General features: G+C 36.7%; 1 protein-coding gene across 1 annotated transcript; it reads right to left on the bottom strand.

Moving 5' to 3' along the window:
- Positions 1 to 13,516: 13,516 nt before the first annotated feature.
- LOC123608643 (non-histone chromosomal protein HMG-14-like) lies at positions 13,517 to 14,108 on the bottom strand. The gene is given in 2 exon segments (XM_045498850.1): positions 13,517 to 13,882; positions 13,885 to 14,108. Coding segments are annotated over 2 exon segments (351 nt in total). The 5' UTR covers positions 14,104 to 14,108; the 3' UTR covers positions 13,517 to 13,750.
- Positions 14,109 to 16,643: the final 2,535 nt, after the last annotated feature.

The raw sequence follows: 16,643 nt of genomic DNA, 5'->3' as shown, positions 1-16,643 counted from the left end.
CCCCGCATCAGGCTCTGTGCTGACAGCTCAGAGCCTGGAGCCCGTTTCATATTCTGTGTCTCCCTCTCTCTCTCTGACCCACCCCTGTTCATGCTCTCTGTCTCAAAAATCAATAAACGTTAAAAAAAAAAATTAAAAAAAAAAAAAAGATAGCTACAGTGGACAAAGAGGACAGGCCAAAAGAACAGTATTCATGTACAATGTAGTACAATGTAGAAAAATATATTAGTTAAGAAAACTATTGGTGACTTGGTACACAAGGCTGAGAAGTTCAAAACAGAAAAATGAGAAGCAGAGAAACATAATTGACATCTGAGAACTCACTTAAATCCACCGCCTTCACTAAAGACAAAATGGAAAACAGGAAAATTAAAGGCAAAAACAATAATAGAGGACAAACAGAAAAGGTTCTTGAAGACTCAGTAAAATGATCAGCTGGCTAAACAAGAACTAGCCTGCTGAGAAAAAAGAATTTGAGTATCAGCAGGAATATTGGAGAATTCCAATATTGTGCAAGTTCATCATCACAAGGAACAGGGCTCCTCTGTCAAAATGTGCCTCATCTGAACCCACTATCAAAAAGTGTGACTGTGCTGACCAGAAAGAAAGCACGATCTACAGATTTGTTGCAAAACTTAAATATGTGGCAAGTCAGTTCAGTGGCAGTTTAAAACACTAGTTAAATACAATACAGAGCTACAACAAATAATCCTAAAATTTGTATGGAACCACAAAAGACCTTGAATAGGCAAAACAATCTTGAGAAAGCACAAAGCTGGAGATATCATCTTCCCTGATTTTAAATATACTGCAAAGCTATAGTAATCAAAACAGTAATCAAAATGGTACTGGCACATAAATAGACAAAATAAATCAATAGAAGAGGATAGAGAGACCTATGGTCAATCTATGACAAAGGAGGCAAGGATATACAATGGGAAAAAGAGTCTCTTCAGTAAAAAATGTCAGAAAAACTTGACATTACGTGCAAAAGAAGGAAACTGACATTTTCTTTTTTTTTTTTTAATATGAAACTTATTGTCAATATGGTTTCCATACAACACCCAGTGCTCATCCCAACAGGTGCCCTCCTCAATGCCCATCACCCACTTTCCCCTCCCTCCCACCACCCATCAACCCTCAGTTTATTCTCAGTTTTTAAGAGTCTCTTATGGTTTGCCTCCCTCCCTCTTTTATTTTTCCTTCCCCTCCTCCATGGTCTTCTGTTAAGTTTCTCAGGATCCACATAAGGGTGAAAATATATGGTATCTGTCTTTCTTTGCCTGACTTATTTCACTTAGCATCACACTCTCCAGTTCCATCCACGTCGCTACAAAAGGCCACATTTCATTCTTTCTCATTGCCGAGTAGTATTCCATTGTATATATAAAGCACAACTTCTTTATCCATTCATCAGTTGATGGACATGTAGACTCTTTCTATAGTTTGGCTATTGTTGAAAGTGCTGCTATAAACTGACATTTTCTTATACCACATAGAAAATAAATTCAAATGCACTAAAGGCTTAATACAAGACCAGAAAACATAAAACTTTTAGAAGGAAACATAGGCAATAGCTTTTTGACATTGGTTTTAGCAATATTTTTTTGGATATGTCTCCTCATGCAGGGACAACAAAAGTGAAAATAAACAAATGAGATTATATTAAAGTAAAAAGCTTTTGCAAAACAAAAGAAATCATCACAAAAAGAAAAGGCAACCTACCAAATGAGAGAAGATATTTGCAAATGATATATCTGATAAGAGGTTAACATGCAAAATATATAAATAACTCATACAATTCAACACAAAAAACAAGCCAATTATTCAGGCAGAGGACCTGAATAGCCGATTCTCCATAGAAGACCTGCAGATGGCCAATAGGCACATGAAAAGATGTTCCACATCACCAACCATGAGGGAAATACAAGTCAAAACCACAATGAGATATCACCTCATACCAGTCAGGACGGCTATTATCAAAAAAGAGAAAAAATAACAAGTGTTGGCAGGATGTGAAGAAAAGGGGACCCTCATGTACTGTTGGTGGAAATGTATATTGGCGCAGCCACTGTGGAAAACAGTACGAGGTTCATCCAAAAATTAAAAATACAACTATCATATGATTCAGTAATTCTACTTCTGGGTATTTATCTGAAAAAAATGAAAACATTAATTCCAAAAGATATATGCACAACTATGTTTATTGCAGCATTATTCATAGTAGACAAGATATGGAAACTAACTAAATGCCCACTGATAGATAAATGTTATGTATGGAATATTACTAAGTCATAAAAAATCGAAATATTTTGTGACAACATGAATGGACCTAGAGAGTACTATGCTAGGTGAAATAAGTCAGAGAAAGACAAATACCACATGACTTCACTTATATGTGAAATCTAAAAAGCAAAACAAAACAAAACAACACAGACTCATAAATACAGAGAACTGATGGTTGCCCAAAGGGAGGTGGTAGGGAGGAGGTACGAAATAGGTGAAGGGGATTAAGCAGCAGCCTTCCAGTTATAAACAAGATAAAGGGATGTGATGTATAGCATAGGGACTATACTCAGTAATATTGTAACAACTTGTGAGGTTTTTAAAATTTATTTTTAATGAACCCCATTTTTTGAGTATATTTGACACACAAAGTTACATTAGTTTCAGGTGTACAACTTAGTGATTGGACCAGTTTATACATTATGCTATGTTCATCACAAGTGTGGCTACCATCTGTCTCATGTAACAACTTTGTATGACAGATGGTGCCTAACCTTACTGTGATGCCACCTTGTAATGCATGTAAATATCGAATCACACTATGTACACCTGAAACTAATACAATATTGTATGTCAATTATTCAATAAAATGTTTTAATAAACCTTAAGTAACATATTGTATTTAAACTGTGAATTAAGCAGTAGAGATAAAAAGATTTAGACATATAACATAGTGCAAACAAAATAGAAGTTTGCTTAACTGTCTAAGGCAGAGTTCCTGGTTGGTGGATGGTTCTCCATACAGTGACTCAGGGACCTACGCTCATTTTGTCTTTCTTCCACCAGTGTTTCTTACTCCTCCTCCTCTGCCTCCAATCAATGGAGGAAAAATTAGAGGATAGAGGGAGCACACCTGCTTCTTTAAAGCCTTGTCTCAAAAGGATATTCATCACTAGAATTCAGTCATGTGATCTAACTTTAGGGAGGCTGGCACAGGCAGTTCAGCTGTGTGCCCAAAATGAGAAAATGTACCTGTGGGAAGAAGAGGGACTAGCTAAGCATAGCTTGCAGTTGTTTAAATTTGGTCACATTTTGAACACTTGAGTGAGTTCTCATTGCACTCTAGTTGTGCTGGAAATGAGCGAAAAATAAAATTCATGTCTCAATGAATAAAGATTCACTTCAAATTGGTGACATAAAAACAAGTAGGGAGCCCCTGGGTGGCTCAGTCAATTAAGCACCCGACTCTTGATTTCGGCTCACGTCATGATCTCACAGTTCCTGGGATAGAGCCCTGCGTCTAGCTCTGTGCCAACAGCATGGAGTCAGTTTGAGATTCCCTCTCTCTGCCCTGCTCCCCTACTGGTGCTCTTTCTCTCTCAAAATAAATAAATGTTTAAAAAAAATAGAATATCTGGGTCAAATGACATACAAAATTCTGAAGTTTTTCATTAAATAGCATTAAATAGCATTAAATTGACCTTGAGAAATCATCCAGTTTATTCACTCACCTCCATGCCTCCATATCTACAGCATTGCTAACACTGTACACGGTATTAACATCTTAAAGCTTTCATATATAGAAGTATTCAAACAATAGAGAAAAGATGAGTGAGCTATATATATATAAATCACCAGAGGTAATCACCACTAATCTTTTGTTGACTGTTTTTTCATATAACTCTCTATACAGATATAGTCCACAAAAAAAGATTACACTTGTTTTAAAAATTGTGAATATTCCTCTTCTCTTGTTCTGTTTCTTTTTGTGTTGTTTTTGTTTGTTTCTTTAGCTCCTCCCTCCCTTTTCCCTTCCTTCTTTCTTCCCTCCCTGCATTCCAGGGTCTCATGCTTTCCTGTTGATGGCCCTAATTGCATTACTTTACTCAGGCCTGACTTGAGAAGGAACTACAGCATGGTAATTGAAAACACGGACCCTAGAGCCACACTGATTTGGTCTGAATTTCACTTTGTCCATGTATTTGCTGTTATGACCTATCTTTGTCTCAGTTTCCTTACCTGTAAAATGGGATAATAATAGTACCTACCTCATTAAGTACTATTAATTCCTGTGAGGATTAAAGGAGTTAACCCATGCAGTGTCTTGGAACAGCATGTGGTATGTAGTATAATGATTTGCTATTATTAATCTATCATATGTTATGAATATTTTCTCCTGCCTATTTGTCTTCTGGTTTTATTTATGGTACTGTTTTCCATACAGACTTTGAAATGTTTTTATGCAGTAAAACATGGCTAACCTTTCCTTTGTAGCTTCTGTATTTCCAGATGTGTCTTATGAGGTCTATCTCCTTAATTTCTTTCATGTCATCCATGTCACGTATATATTTTTCTAATTTATGTTTTCTTTCGATTGAGAGTAAAGTTTTTGGTGATTGTTTGGCTAAAGTAAAAGTTATCATTCTTTTTCATCAAATTTTCTACATTGGTTTTGCTTAGAAAAGGCTTTGCTATCCATTTACAGTTTATTAATCAAGAATTGATACAGGTAGAGAGAGAATTTTTTTCTAATTGTTTGCTAGCTATCCAACACCATTTATTCTTTTCTATGGTCTGATTAAAGAGATCCATTGAGGATTGGTATGTGCCACACTGAAGCTTGACTGGACTGAAGCCACGCCCCTTCTTTTGTTATAAAGCCACTTAAGAGAAAGAGGTCTGTGTGTACAGTCAACTCTTAATTACCATTTCATACATATGCAACTTAGGAGATCAATAAAAAAACAAGCAAAAAAACAAACCAAAAAACGAAAACAAAACACTGAAAAACAAACCTCAGCCTGGGCTCCACACATTGCTTTCCTTTTGGGCTTCGCTCAGAAATGACAGCTAACATTACCTTAGTCAGCTTGGAAGAACTTTTTTTTTTTTTTTTTTTTTAAAGGCATATAAACAGGGGTGCCTGGGTGGCTCAGTCAATTAAGTGTGAGACTTCGGCTCAGGTCATGATCTCTCTGCTTATGGGTTCCAGCTCCGCATTGGGCTCTTTGCTGACAGCTCAGAGCTTGGAGCCTGCTTCAGATTCTATGTCTCCCTCTCTCTGCCCCTCCCCTGCTCTCTCTCACTTTCTGTCTCTCTCAAAATTAAGTAAACATTACAAAAAATAAAAATAAAAGTATATAAACATCTTACAAAGCTAATTACAAGTGACTCTTGAAATTTCCACTATCTAGTTATCTATGCATCATGGTCTTGAAGGATTACAAGTAATGGAAAGCTAAATAGTATATTTGGGAAAAAAATGAAATCCACATGTTTTTTCTCTGAATCGGGGACTCTGATATGATTTTATAGAATAGGAATCAGAAGACAAAGGGAATTAAAGGAAGTTTGGCAGAGGTAAGTCATCCAGGGTAGGCAAAAGAATTTTGACTTAGCGATTTAGGATTAGTCAATCAACAGCTCACAAAACTTTTTCCCACAAAAATTTTTCTTGCCATGGAGGGCTTGAGCCTAAGCATTCTATGAGTGAGGAGCTTAAAGAACCTCAGATGCCATCGTGTCTTTTTTTAATTCAAAAAATCTTGTTAACAGAGCTAAAGACCTAGCACTTTAATACTTAATTCTTAAAAAATATGGCACAGTGATGGTGTGTGCCAATGCTCCTCAGACTCTATGGTAAAAACCCACTTTTTTTTTCTAATCTGCAAAGGAACATTTTTGAAAATATAAAAATGAATTACTAGAAAAATTAAATGAAAATGAAAAGTATATACAAAAATAGAAGCCAAATTTTTTATTAGATTTAACAGATATAAAATTACCATGCCAAATTGCTATAGAAGTTTCTAAATGCTAACTTTAATTTCTGTGCTTATTTCATTGCAGACTAGTAATAGTTTTTGGATTTGTATGGGTCCATGTATCTGCCCCATCCCACTTCTGGCCCCTAAATGAATACATTTTTCAAAGCCAAAGACTCCTACATCTGCAAAGGGTAAAGAGAGGACCAATACACAAAATTGAGCTGTTATCTATGAAACTGCAGCAAATGTTAGGACCTCTTCATTTCTGTGATTTGGTTAAAGTTCCCAAAGCATGTCCTTTGGCCTAATATTTAGTTCTAAACTGCTAAGTCATGATCCATTTGGAATCTCTGATTTTGTAAGTAATGTTCAAATCCTAAAGGTTGCATAGCATATTCTGCTTTCCAAATGTAATTTTTTCAGTGTTTGTTTTCCATACTTAAGGATCTGTTGGTTTTGTTTTGTTCTGTTTTAATCAATGCCTATGAATTTAGTGCTACATGGAATGGGGCTCCTGATAGCACAGAACGTCACATTCTGGTTTTACTCCAAATAAGGATCTCCAGAATCGATGTTTCCTTATACTGGGAACTCTTGGCCTTTCTTTCAGGCACTGGCTCTGCCTTTCTCTTCAACATTGAAAGGACCCGTTGCATCCAAATAGGAGCATTCATGGGATTTTATGGATTTCCTTTCCTCTACTTCTACAACTCCTCTTGCACGTCTAGCACTTCTAGCATCCTGTGTTTTGCTTGTGATATACACCATTCAGTGCAGCTAGACTGGAAGAGTGTACTAATAACCCCAATTTGTTGGACCATAAGGAAATCCATTCCATGATGGTCCTTTTCTCTCTGAAAAATGTGAATTTAATCTCCCAGAGTGAAAAAAAAATTGATTTTTATGCAGTTTACTTAGCAGCATGATATCTCCATTTTACTGTTTATACCAGGTAGAAATTTTCTTTAGCAGTACTGCTTCATGCAAAAGAATATTGGTCTTTAGAATACCTTTAAACATTTCTAGATATGAGAACAAAAATTAAACCATTTATTCACCTTCCACAGTACAATTCTTTCAGTGACTTTTGATCAGCGTGTGTTTAGAAAAAGTCAGTTTGTGGTGAATAGAGGGAGTACAAGAAATAAGCAAAATTTTAGTGTCAATTTCCCAGTGAAATGTTATTGCATAATGTTAATTTTGTCACAATCTATCTTAGCCCATTGACCTTACTGACAGCTTTATCTTAGCATTAACACAGTAGCTGACCTCTTTTTTGTTGTTGTTGTTAATTGCCATCTTCTTTCACCCCTTAAATTTGCTATATTATCATTTTAAGAAAGAAAAATCTGCTAATGTAAAGATTCACATTCACCAAACAGACACAACTCTGAAAATATTTATACACCAATTAAAACATATACTATTAATGGTTATATATATTAATTAGCAATTATAAATGAGGATAATTTATAAACAGGGATAATTTCTAGCTCCATTCTAGATATGTTTTTCATTCCCTGGAAAGATGAAGTCCATTAATAGTCTTAAAAGTCTCTGAATCTGCTTCAGAGAGAGAAAAGGCCTATCACAGTTTAAAAAAAACAAAAACAAAAACAAAAGGGGGACTGAATATCCAGAAACCAGGCACTTGCCTCAGGGACAGGGAAAGAAGGTGAGAAGACCACAATGGGTTAATCACAGATCCCAGAGCTACTAATGACTAAAATTCGGAAAGGCTTAAGGCAAATCAGATTTCATGTCCAATCATTCAGGCATCCTCCTCTTGTCCAGGACTTGACTTACTATTTCCATTCTGGATCCTATCTCTTCCTCCTTTGGGACCTTATTCCACTTGCCCTGGACTATGGCTACATAAAAATTAAGCCTAGGGAGCTTCATTCACCACATTCTTTTATCTTGTTCATACAAAGTTGAGAATACTTCTAAATCATTTCTAACTAATCTGCACATCTCTGATACCTGGCATTACACAAATGAAAACCAACTTCTGACATTCATTAGGCTAATTAGCAAAACCTCCGGTGTTAGAGGTAAAAAAGAGCTAAGGCATCTGTAACTGTCTCTGAAGTTTGCTACCAGTAACCACCACAGGAGTATGTATTTCCAATTGCCATAACTGCCTGCCCTAGGATCTGGGTGAAAACAAACTAAAACACATATTTGCACACATCATGTCTGCTGAAGGATTTTAAAGTAAATCACCGACCACATAACATTGTTCCTTTAAAAAGTCAAGCTACTGGAAACAGGACTATATTTAGCATGTCCTCTTGGTCTCCTATTCATTCTTCTTTTAAAATTTATTTTAAAGAGAGAGCTGAGTGGGGGAGGCAGAGGGAGAGAGGGAGAGGGAGTGGGAGAGAGAGAGAGAGAATGAATATCTTAGGGCTAGATCCCATGACCCTGGGATTATAACCTGAGCTAAAATCAAGAGTCAGACACTCAACCCATTGAGCCACCCAGGCACCCCATTTTCTATTCATTCTTACCCCATAGCTATCCAGCTCCCATCCTTAACATTATATTAAAACTGTTCCTGCCAAGGTTGTTTACCACCAAGATGCTAAATCCAATGTGGTGTGCTAGGTCCAAGCCCAGTTCCTGAAATGTAGTTTTAAAGTATCAATATTCAGTTCTATAATTTTAGGAGTTAAACATGTCTCAATCCTATTTTCCCCCTTGCCATACACTCTGAATGTTTTAAATACACTTCTGAAAAAATGTGATTCAGGAGTGAGATAGGAGAGTCAGGAAAAGTAATTAAGTGGAATAGGACATGTTTGTTATTCAGTAAATGAATTCCCACCTCCATGAAATGGTAAATTAAAATTTAAAAAGTTTATTTCATTAAGTCCCCAAGCTCTCCTGAAAATGCTCAGCCTGAGAGCTGAAATGTGTACAAATATCGGAATGATATTTTTGATAACTAAATGCCTTTGGAAAAAAGCACAGCTAGTAAAGATTCTCTCATGGACAAGTTAGGTCCCACATTTTTCTAGCAAAATTAGTAGTCTACTAATTGCTGACAAGACTCCTTTTTGTATTAAATATACACTATTTCCCTGTACATATCAGTTTTAACTTCTCTTCAAAGACTCCAGACTAAATAAAGGAATTAGAAGTAGATTAAATGTTCACAGGGGCATTTTTAGACATGCAATGGTTATATTAAAATATATCCTGTTCTGAAGCTGCCTGAATCTTAATTCAATACAAACAGGAAATGCATGTTTTCCACTCAGTGTATTTAAGTGCTTTCCCTCCCACAGAATGGAATGTTGGGTGTGCCTTTATTTTCATTCAAGTGGGTAATATATATGTGCATAAAATGTGGGAGATGCCACTAGTAATAACTGAAAATTTAGCTTGAGAAAAGATTCAACTGCAGAAAAATAAGAACAGATTCAAAATGGGTTTGAGGCAGGGCCAAATCATGAGTAGAAAAACACGTTAAAAAAATCCTTCTCTGATTTTTTTCAGACTTTAAGAATTTGGATAGCTCCTCTGATTATCTTTTAAACAGCCCCATCATTCCCAGCTAGCCATATGAGTAAAAGTCATCCTTTAGAAGGGAGAAACATTTAGATTCTAATTCAACTAACGGTTAGGGTGCACCTGATAAGTTCCAGATATAATAGTTGGTGTTTTCTCAAAGAGTAACATACTACTGTGTACTGTTACGTAGTTTACTTGTGTTCAAAATATAATCTCAGGGAAGGAAGAGAGAAAATGTGTAAGTACAGATAAATTTTTTTCTTTTAATCGTATATGTATTTTATAATTATGTATAGTTATGTATGTAAACTATATATGTATATCCATAAATATTTATGTATATATTCATTTAACAATTCCAGTGATTCACCCATTATTTTAATGAACAAGTAAATGCTCCTACAGAGATTATGTCTGTAATAGGCTTAGTATAGATGAGTCCTTCTACCTTGGCTACTCAGTTCCCAAATACCTCTCATAGTTGATCATCTCACGATGGACAAGGTGATCCTGGTTTTAAAGAAAAACATTTTGGGGGAGCCTGGGTGGCTCAGTCGGTTAAGTGTCCCACTTCAGCTCAGGTCAGGATCTTGCAGTTTGTGAGTTCGAGCCCCGCGTTGGGCTCTGCGCTGACAGCTCAGAGCCTGGAGCCTGTTTCAGGTTCTGTGTCTCCCTCTCTCTGCCCCTTCCCCGCTCATGCTCTGTCTCTCTCTGTCTCTCAAAAATGAATAAAGGTTAAAAAAAAATTTTTTTAAAGAAAAACATTTTGTCATGTAAAATAATGCCTCAACACCAGCCAAATTCCCCTCATATTCTTTAATTACTAAAGAATTAGTGAAGATGGCAGAGTGGGAGGATCCTGAGCCTACCTTGTCCAACAGACACATGGAAAGAACCGTTACAACTAGAAAAAGAACTTTTAGAATGACCTGAAGACTGGCAGAATGGACTTTCCACAGCTAATCACAGAGAGAAGGCTACATCGAAAGGGGAAGAAAGGGCAGAGATACAGTTGGGAACCAAACCCCCAGCATGATTAGCCACAAATGGGAGAAATATTACAAGCATAAAAAAGTGAGAGGGTCACATCCCACAGTGGGCACTCCTGGCACTGAGGATCTGCACTGGGAAAATTAGTCCACATAAAATCTGGCTTTGAAAACCAACAGGATTTAACTCGTAGAGCTTTAAAGTCAGATGCTTAACTCTGGGAGAGCTAGAGAGTTCTAGGAAATGGAGTCTCTACCCTTAAAGAGCCAGCATACTAAATAACTCACTGGAGACCCATTAGAGAAGCAATAGTTGGAAAAGCACCTGGGGTGTACGTGCAAGATTTACTGACTAATCCTAGAATTCACCAGAGCACAGGGATTGGCAGGAGATTTCTCCTGGAACAAAAATGCTTGCAGGTGCCACCTCTCTTCCCCTCCTCCAGCCTAGATAGCCAGTAGCTTGTGAGAGGGAATGTTAACACTATCCATTTATTTTGCTCTAACACACCTGCCCCACCCAAACAGGCTGCCTCAGCAGGCATGCTTCCAAGGCAAGTCCTGCCCCACGACACCTGGTAGGCAGACCTAGTCATTCCAAAGTGACTCCTGCCCTGAGGAAGGGAGGAGATAAGGCCACACACCATTGCACCCACATTTCCTGCAGCGGAGCCCCTTAGCTGGCTGCACAAGGAGCCTGCCCCGCCCTTTGATGCACCTGCAACTATGGCAGAGGGGTTAACTGCAATTAGCTAGGGTGACAGCCAGCCCACCCACAACTGAGCCTATGGATACTATAGACAGACCTCTCAACAGTGCAGGGAGCAAACCCTGCTTGTACACTCATAGCAGGCCAAGTGGGTGATTGCAACCAGCTGGGCTGAAGGCAATCATGGCTCAGCCACAACAGGAGGGCAAGCCGTCCCCACAGGGAAAACCCCTAGAGCAGCTGGTTCTGGTGACCAGGTGGGGGGCGGGGAGGGGGATTATACACAGCACCTCTTTTAACAATGCCATTACTTTTAAGACCAGAAGATGTAGCTGACATACCTAATACATAGGAACAAATGCAGAGCATTAGACCAAATGAGGAGAAGGAGGAATATGTCCCAAGTGAAAGAACAAGACAAAACCACAGAAAAATAGCTAAATGAAACATAGATAAGCAATATGCCTGATAAAGAATTCAAAGTAATGGTCATAAAGATATTCACTGCACTTGAGAAAAGAGTGGATAAACTCCATGAAAACTTCAACAAAAAGATAGAAAACATAAAAACCAGTCAGAGTGGAGAATTCAATAACTGAAGTACAAACTACTCTAGAGGAAATCAGCAGTAGATAAAATTGCAGAAGAATCAGTAATCTAGAAGACAGAAAGTAACAAAGTTGAATAGTAAAAAAAAAAAAAGTATTGAAAAAGATGAGAATAAGCTAAGGGAACTCTGACATCACCAAGCATAATAACATTCATATTATAGGGGATTCTAGTAGAAAAGAAGAAGGCAGAAAACTTTGAAGACATCATAGCTGAAAACTTCCCTAATCTGGAGAAAGACACAGATATCCAGATCCAGGAAGCACAAAGAACTCCTAACAAGATGAACCTAAGAGGTCCACATCAAGACACACAATAATTAAAATGGCAAAAAGTAATGATAGAGAATTTTAAAAACAGCAAGGGGAGATAACACAGTTACATATGAGGGAAACATAGATATCAGCTGATTTTTCATCACAAACTTTGCAGGTCCGAAGGGAGTGACATGATACAACCAAAGTGATGAATGGGAAAGACCTAAACCAGTAATATTTTACCCAGCAAGGTTGTTATCCAGTAAGGTTTCCATTCAAAAGGAGATAAAAAGAGTTTCCCAGACAAACAAAAGTTAAAGGAATTCATTATCACTAAACCAGCCCTACAAGAAATGTTAAAGGAAATTCTTTAACTGGAAAGAAAAGCCAGTCAGTCACCCTATGTCTTTTGATTGGACACGTTAGTCTATTTACATTTAGAGTAATTATTGACAGATATATACTAATTAGTATTTTTGTTTGTTTTCTGGTTGTTTTTATAATTCTTCTATGTTCCTTCTTCTTAAAGGGCCATCAACTTAATACAGACTACTATATACTTAGGATGTTTTAAATGAACCTTATAGTAACCACAAACCAAAACCTACAATAGATACACGAAAATAAAGCCAAAAATAGCAGTAAAGAAAGTCACTCACACGGAAAGAGTAAAAGAAGAAAAGAACAGAGAAATGAGTGGATAAAAAACAAGACCCATCTATATGCTGCCTACTAGAGACTGACTTCAGACCTAAAGACACATACAGACTGAAAGTGATGGTAAAACATATACCATGCCAATTGACATGAAAAAAAAAAATTAAATCCAGGCTGGCATTACTTATACTGGGCAAAATAGACTTTACTTTTTTTCTTTCGTAATTGAGTTTTTATTGGTTGTTCTGAGGATCAATATAGATATTTCAATTTGTACACAATTCTTAACCCATATACCAAAAATCTAAAAAATCATGTAATTGTGATTCTTTTCTAAAAGTTATTCCAGTGAACTTCTAGTTTAAAATTTGGATACAAATTTTTCTTAACAGTATATATCAAGTACCAATACCTTCAAATGTTGATATGCTGTAACATTGTTAAGTCCTATTAATTCACAATTTAATGCCATATACAGTACATACTCAAATTTTCAATCTTGCACAGCACATTCACAAATTTACTAGGAAAACTTGACTACTATTACCAAGATGTTACAGAGTGCACAAAATTCTGACGTGAAGAGCCAAGATCAAGGAATAGTTTTCTTTAGGCAACAATTCTACCAAAAATAACATGGGAATAAAAGTAATTTAAAATGTTCAAGACATATTAAATGCATGACTGACTCCAAATCACCATTTGCTTGGTATTATATGATACAAAATCTACCTCATCTATGGAATGTTTATCTGACACCCAAGATAGTCAAAGCCTCCCATATTCAATACCCCACTATTTTCTGGTTGTACCTAAAAATAAACAACAAGCAAATGATTTCACCTCTTAATAAAAGCTTTTACACTTAAAAAATGGGATGAGGTGGGATTCTCTCCGTCTTAAAAATGTTTCTAGAGCTACTAAAAAACTTGCATTTACAAAATAGTTGATAAAAATATTCCTGTGGATTGTACAAGAAGGAAGACAGTGACCACTGATAAGACATGTTATTTGATATTAATCAGACGTGGCTTCTTTCTTTCCTGCTTCACCAGAGGCTGGACTCTCCTCATTTTTAGTTTCTCCATTTTCTGCAGGTAAGTCTTCTTTTGTTTCCTGGTTAGCCACTCCAGCCTATTTTCCTCCAGCCTATTTGCTCCCCTTTTCCCTTTTGTTTGCACTTTGTTTGAGGAGTTATCTTTTCCTGTTACCTTTTTTGGCTTCATTTCCACTTTTGCAGGAGCAGATTTAACTAACAACCTTGCTGACCTCCCCTTAGGCTCCTCCTTCACCACTTCCTTGGCAGAACTGACCTTACTTTTGGGCTTCATGGAAGTGGGGCACGTTTGTACCAGGTGCCTATGTGCCATGGTGAAACAAGAGCCTTCATGAAGCTGGGCTGCTTCACTGTTGCCACTACTGCTGCTGCCCAAGCTCCAAAACAGACTTTAAAACAAAGACTGTAGCAAGAGGCAAAGAAGGGCACCACACAATGATAAAGGGATCAATCCAACAAGAGAATATAACAATTGTAAATATCTATGAACCCAACATAGGCACACTTTAATACATAAAACAAATATTAACAGACATAAGGGAGAAAGCGACAGTAATACGATAATAGTATGGGACATTAACACACTACTTACATCAATGGATAGATCATCCAGACAGAAAATCAATAAGGAAACCGTTATTTGAACCACATATTAGACCAGATGGGCATAACAGATATATATAGAATATTCCATCCCAAAATATCAGTATACACATTTTTTTTTCAAGTACACATGGAGCATTTTTCAGGATAAATCACATGTTAGGCCACAAAACAAGTCTCAATAAATTCAAGAAAACTAAAATCTTATCAAGCATTTTTTCTGACAACAGTATAAACCTAGAAATCAATTACAAGAAAAAAAAAAACATGAAAAAATGCACACACACGAAGGCCAAACAAACACTACTAAACAACCAATGAGTCAACAAAGAAATCAAGAGAAAAATTTTAAAAATACATGGAAATAAATGAAAATGAAAACATAATGGTCCAAAATCTTTGGGATGCAACCAAAGCAGCTCTTCTAAGAAGGGAAGTTTATAGCAATGCAGATCTTCCTCAAGAAATATCTCAAACAACCTAAGCTTACACCTAAAGGAGCTAGAAAAAAGAGGGACAAAGCCCAAAGCCAGTAGAAGGAAATAAGATGAGTGAAGAAATAAATAAAATAGAGACTTTAAAAAAAACAATGGAAAAGATCAATAAAATTAAAAGCTGGTTCTTTGAAAAGATAAACAAAATTGATAAATCTTTAGCCAGACCCATCAAGAAAAAGAGAACTCAAAATCAGAAATGAAGGAGGAGAAATAACAACTAATACCACAGAAATATAAAGAATTATAGGAGAATATTATGAAAAATTATATGCCAACTAATTGGAAAGCTATGAGAAATTAATAAATTCCTAGAAACATACAACCTTCCAAAACCGAATAAGAAATGGAAAATTTGAACAGACCAATTACTAGTAGTGACACTGAATTCATAATAAAAAAAAACCTCCAACAACCAAAAGTCCAGAATCAGAAGGAATCACAGGTGAATTCTACCAAACTTTTTTTTTTTATTTTTTTTTTTTAACATTTATTTATTTTTAAGACAGAGAGAGACAGAGCATGAACGGGGGAGGGGCAGAGAGAGAGGGAGACACAGAATCGGAAGCAGGCTCCAGGCTCTGAGCCATCAGCCCAGAGCCTGACACGGGGCTCGAACTCACGGACCACGAGATCATGACCTGAGCCGAAGTCGGACGCTCAACCGACTGAGCCACCCAGGCGCCCCTCTACCAAACTTTTTTATTAAGTTTATTTATCTTGAGAGAGAGAGAGCATGTGAGCAGGGGAGGGGGCGGGGCAAAGACAGTGTGTGAGCAGGGGAGGGTGAGGGGGAAGAGAGAGAGAGAGAGAGAGAGAGAGAGAGAGAATCTCAAGCAGGCTCTGTGCTAACATTACAGAGCCCAACACAGTTCTCACACATGAACTGTGAGATCATGACCTGAACCTAAATCAAGAGTCAGATGCTTAACTGACAGCCACCCAGGCGTCCCTCTACCAAACCTTTAAATAGGAGTTAATGTCTATTCTTCTCAAGCTATTCTAAAACATCAAGGAAAAAGGAAAACTTTTAAATTCACTACAAGGTCAGCATTACTTTGATACAAAAACCAGAAAAAGGCACTACCAAAAAAGAAAACTACAGGCCAGTATCCCTGAGGAATATAGATGCAAAGACACTCTATAAAATATTAGCAAACCAAATTCAACAATACATTAAAATAATCATTCAACACAATCAAGTGGGATTTATTCTGGTATACAAGGGTGGTTCAATATTTGAAATCAACCAAGGCAATAAATCACATAAACAAGAGGAAGAATAAAAACCATAAGATCACCCCAACAGATGCTGAAAAGGCATTTGACAAAATACAACATCTGTTCATGATACAAATTCTCAACAAAATGGTTTAGAGGGAACATAACTCAACAAAATAAAGGTCATATATGAGAAACCCACACCTAATATCCTCAGTAGTGAAAAACAGAAAACTTTTCCTTTAAGATCAGAAAAAAAAGACAAAGATGTCCACTCTCATCACTTTTAGTCAACATAGTATTGAAGTCCTACCCACAGCAATCAGGGAGGAAAAAGAAATAAAAGGCATTTGAATTGGTAAGGAAGAAGGAAAACTGTCACTATTTGCTGATGACATATTATATTTAGAAAACCCTAAAGACTCAACCAAAAAACTATTATAAGTGATAAATGAGTTCAGTAAAGTTACAGAGTAAAAAATTAATATACACCAATATTTGCATTTCTATCACCAATAATGAAGTAGTAGAGAGA

Source organism: Leopardus geoffroyi, chromosome B2 (genome assembly GCF_018350155.1).
Source record: "Leopardus geoffroyi isolate Oge1 chromosome B2, O.geoffroyi_Oge1_pat1.0, whole genome shotgun sequence".
Lineage (NCBI taxonomy): Eukaryota > Metazoa > Chordata > Mammalia > Carnivora > Felidae > Leopardus > Leopardus geoffroyi.
This window is presented reverse-complemented; position numbering and strand designations above follow the sequence as displayed.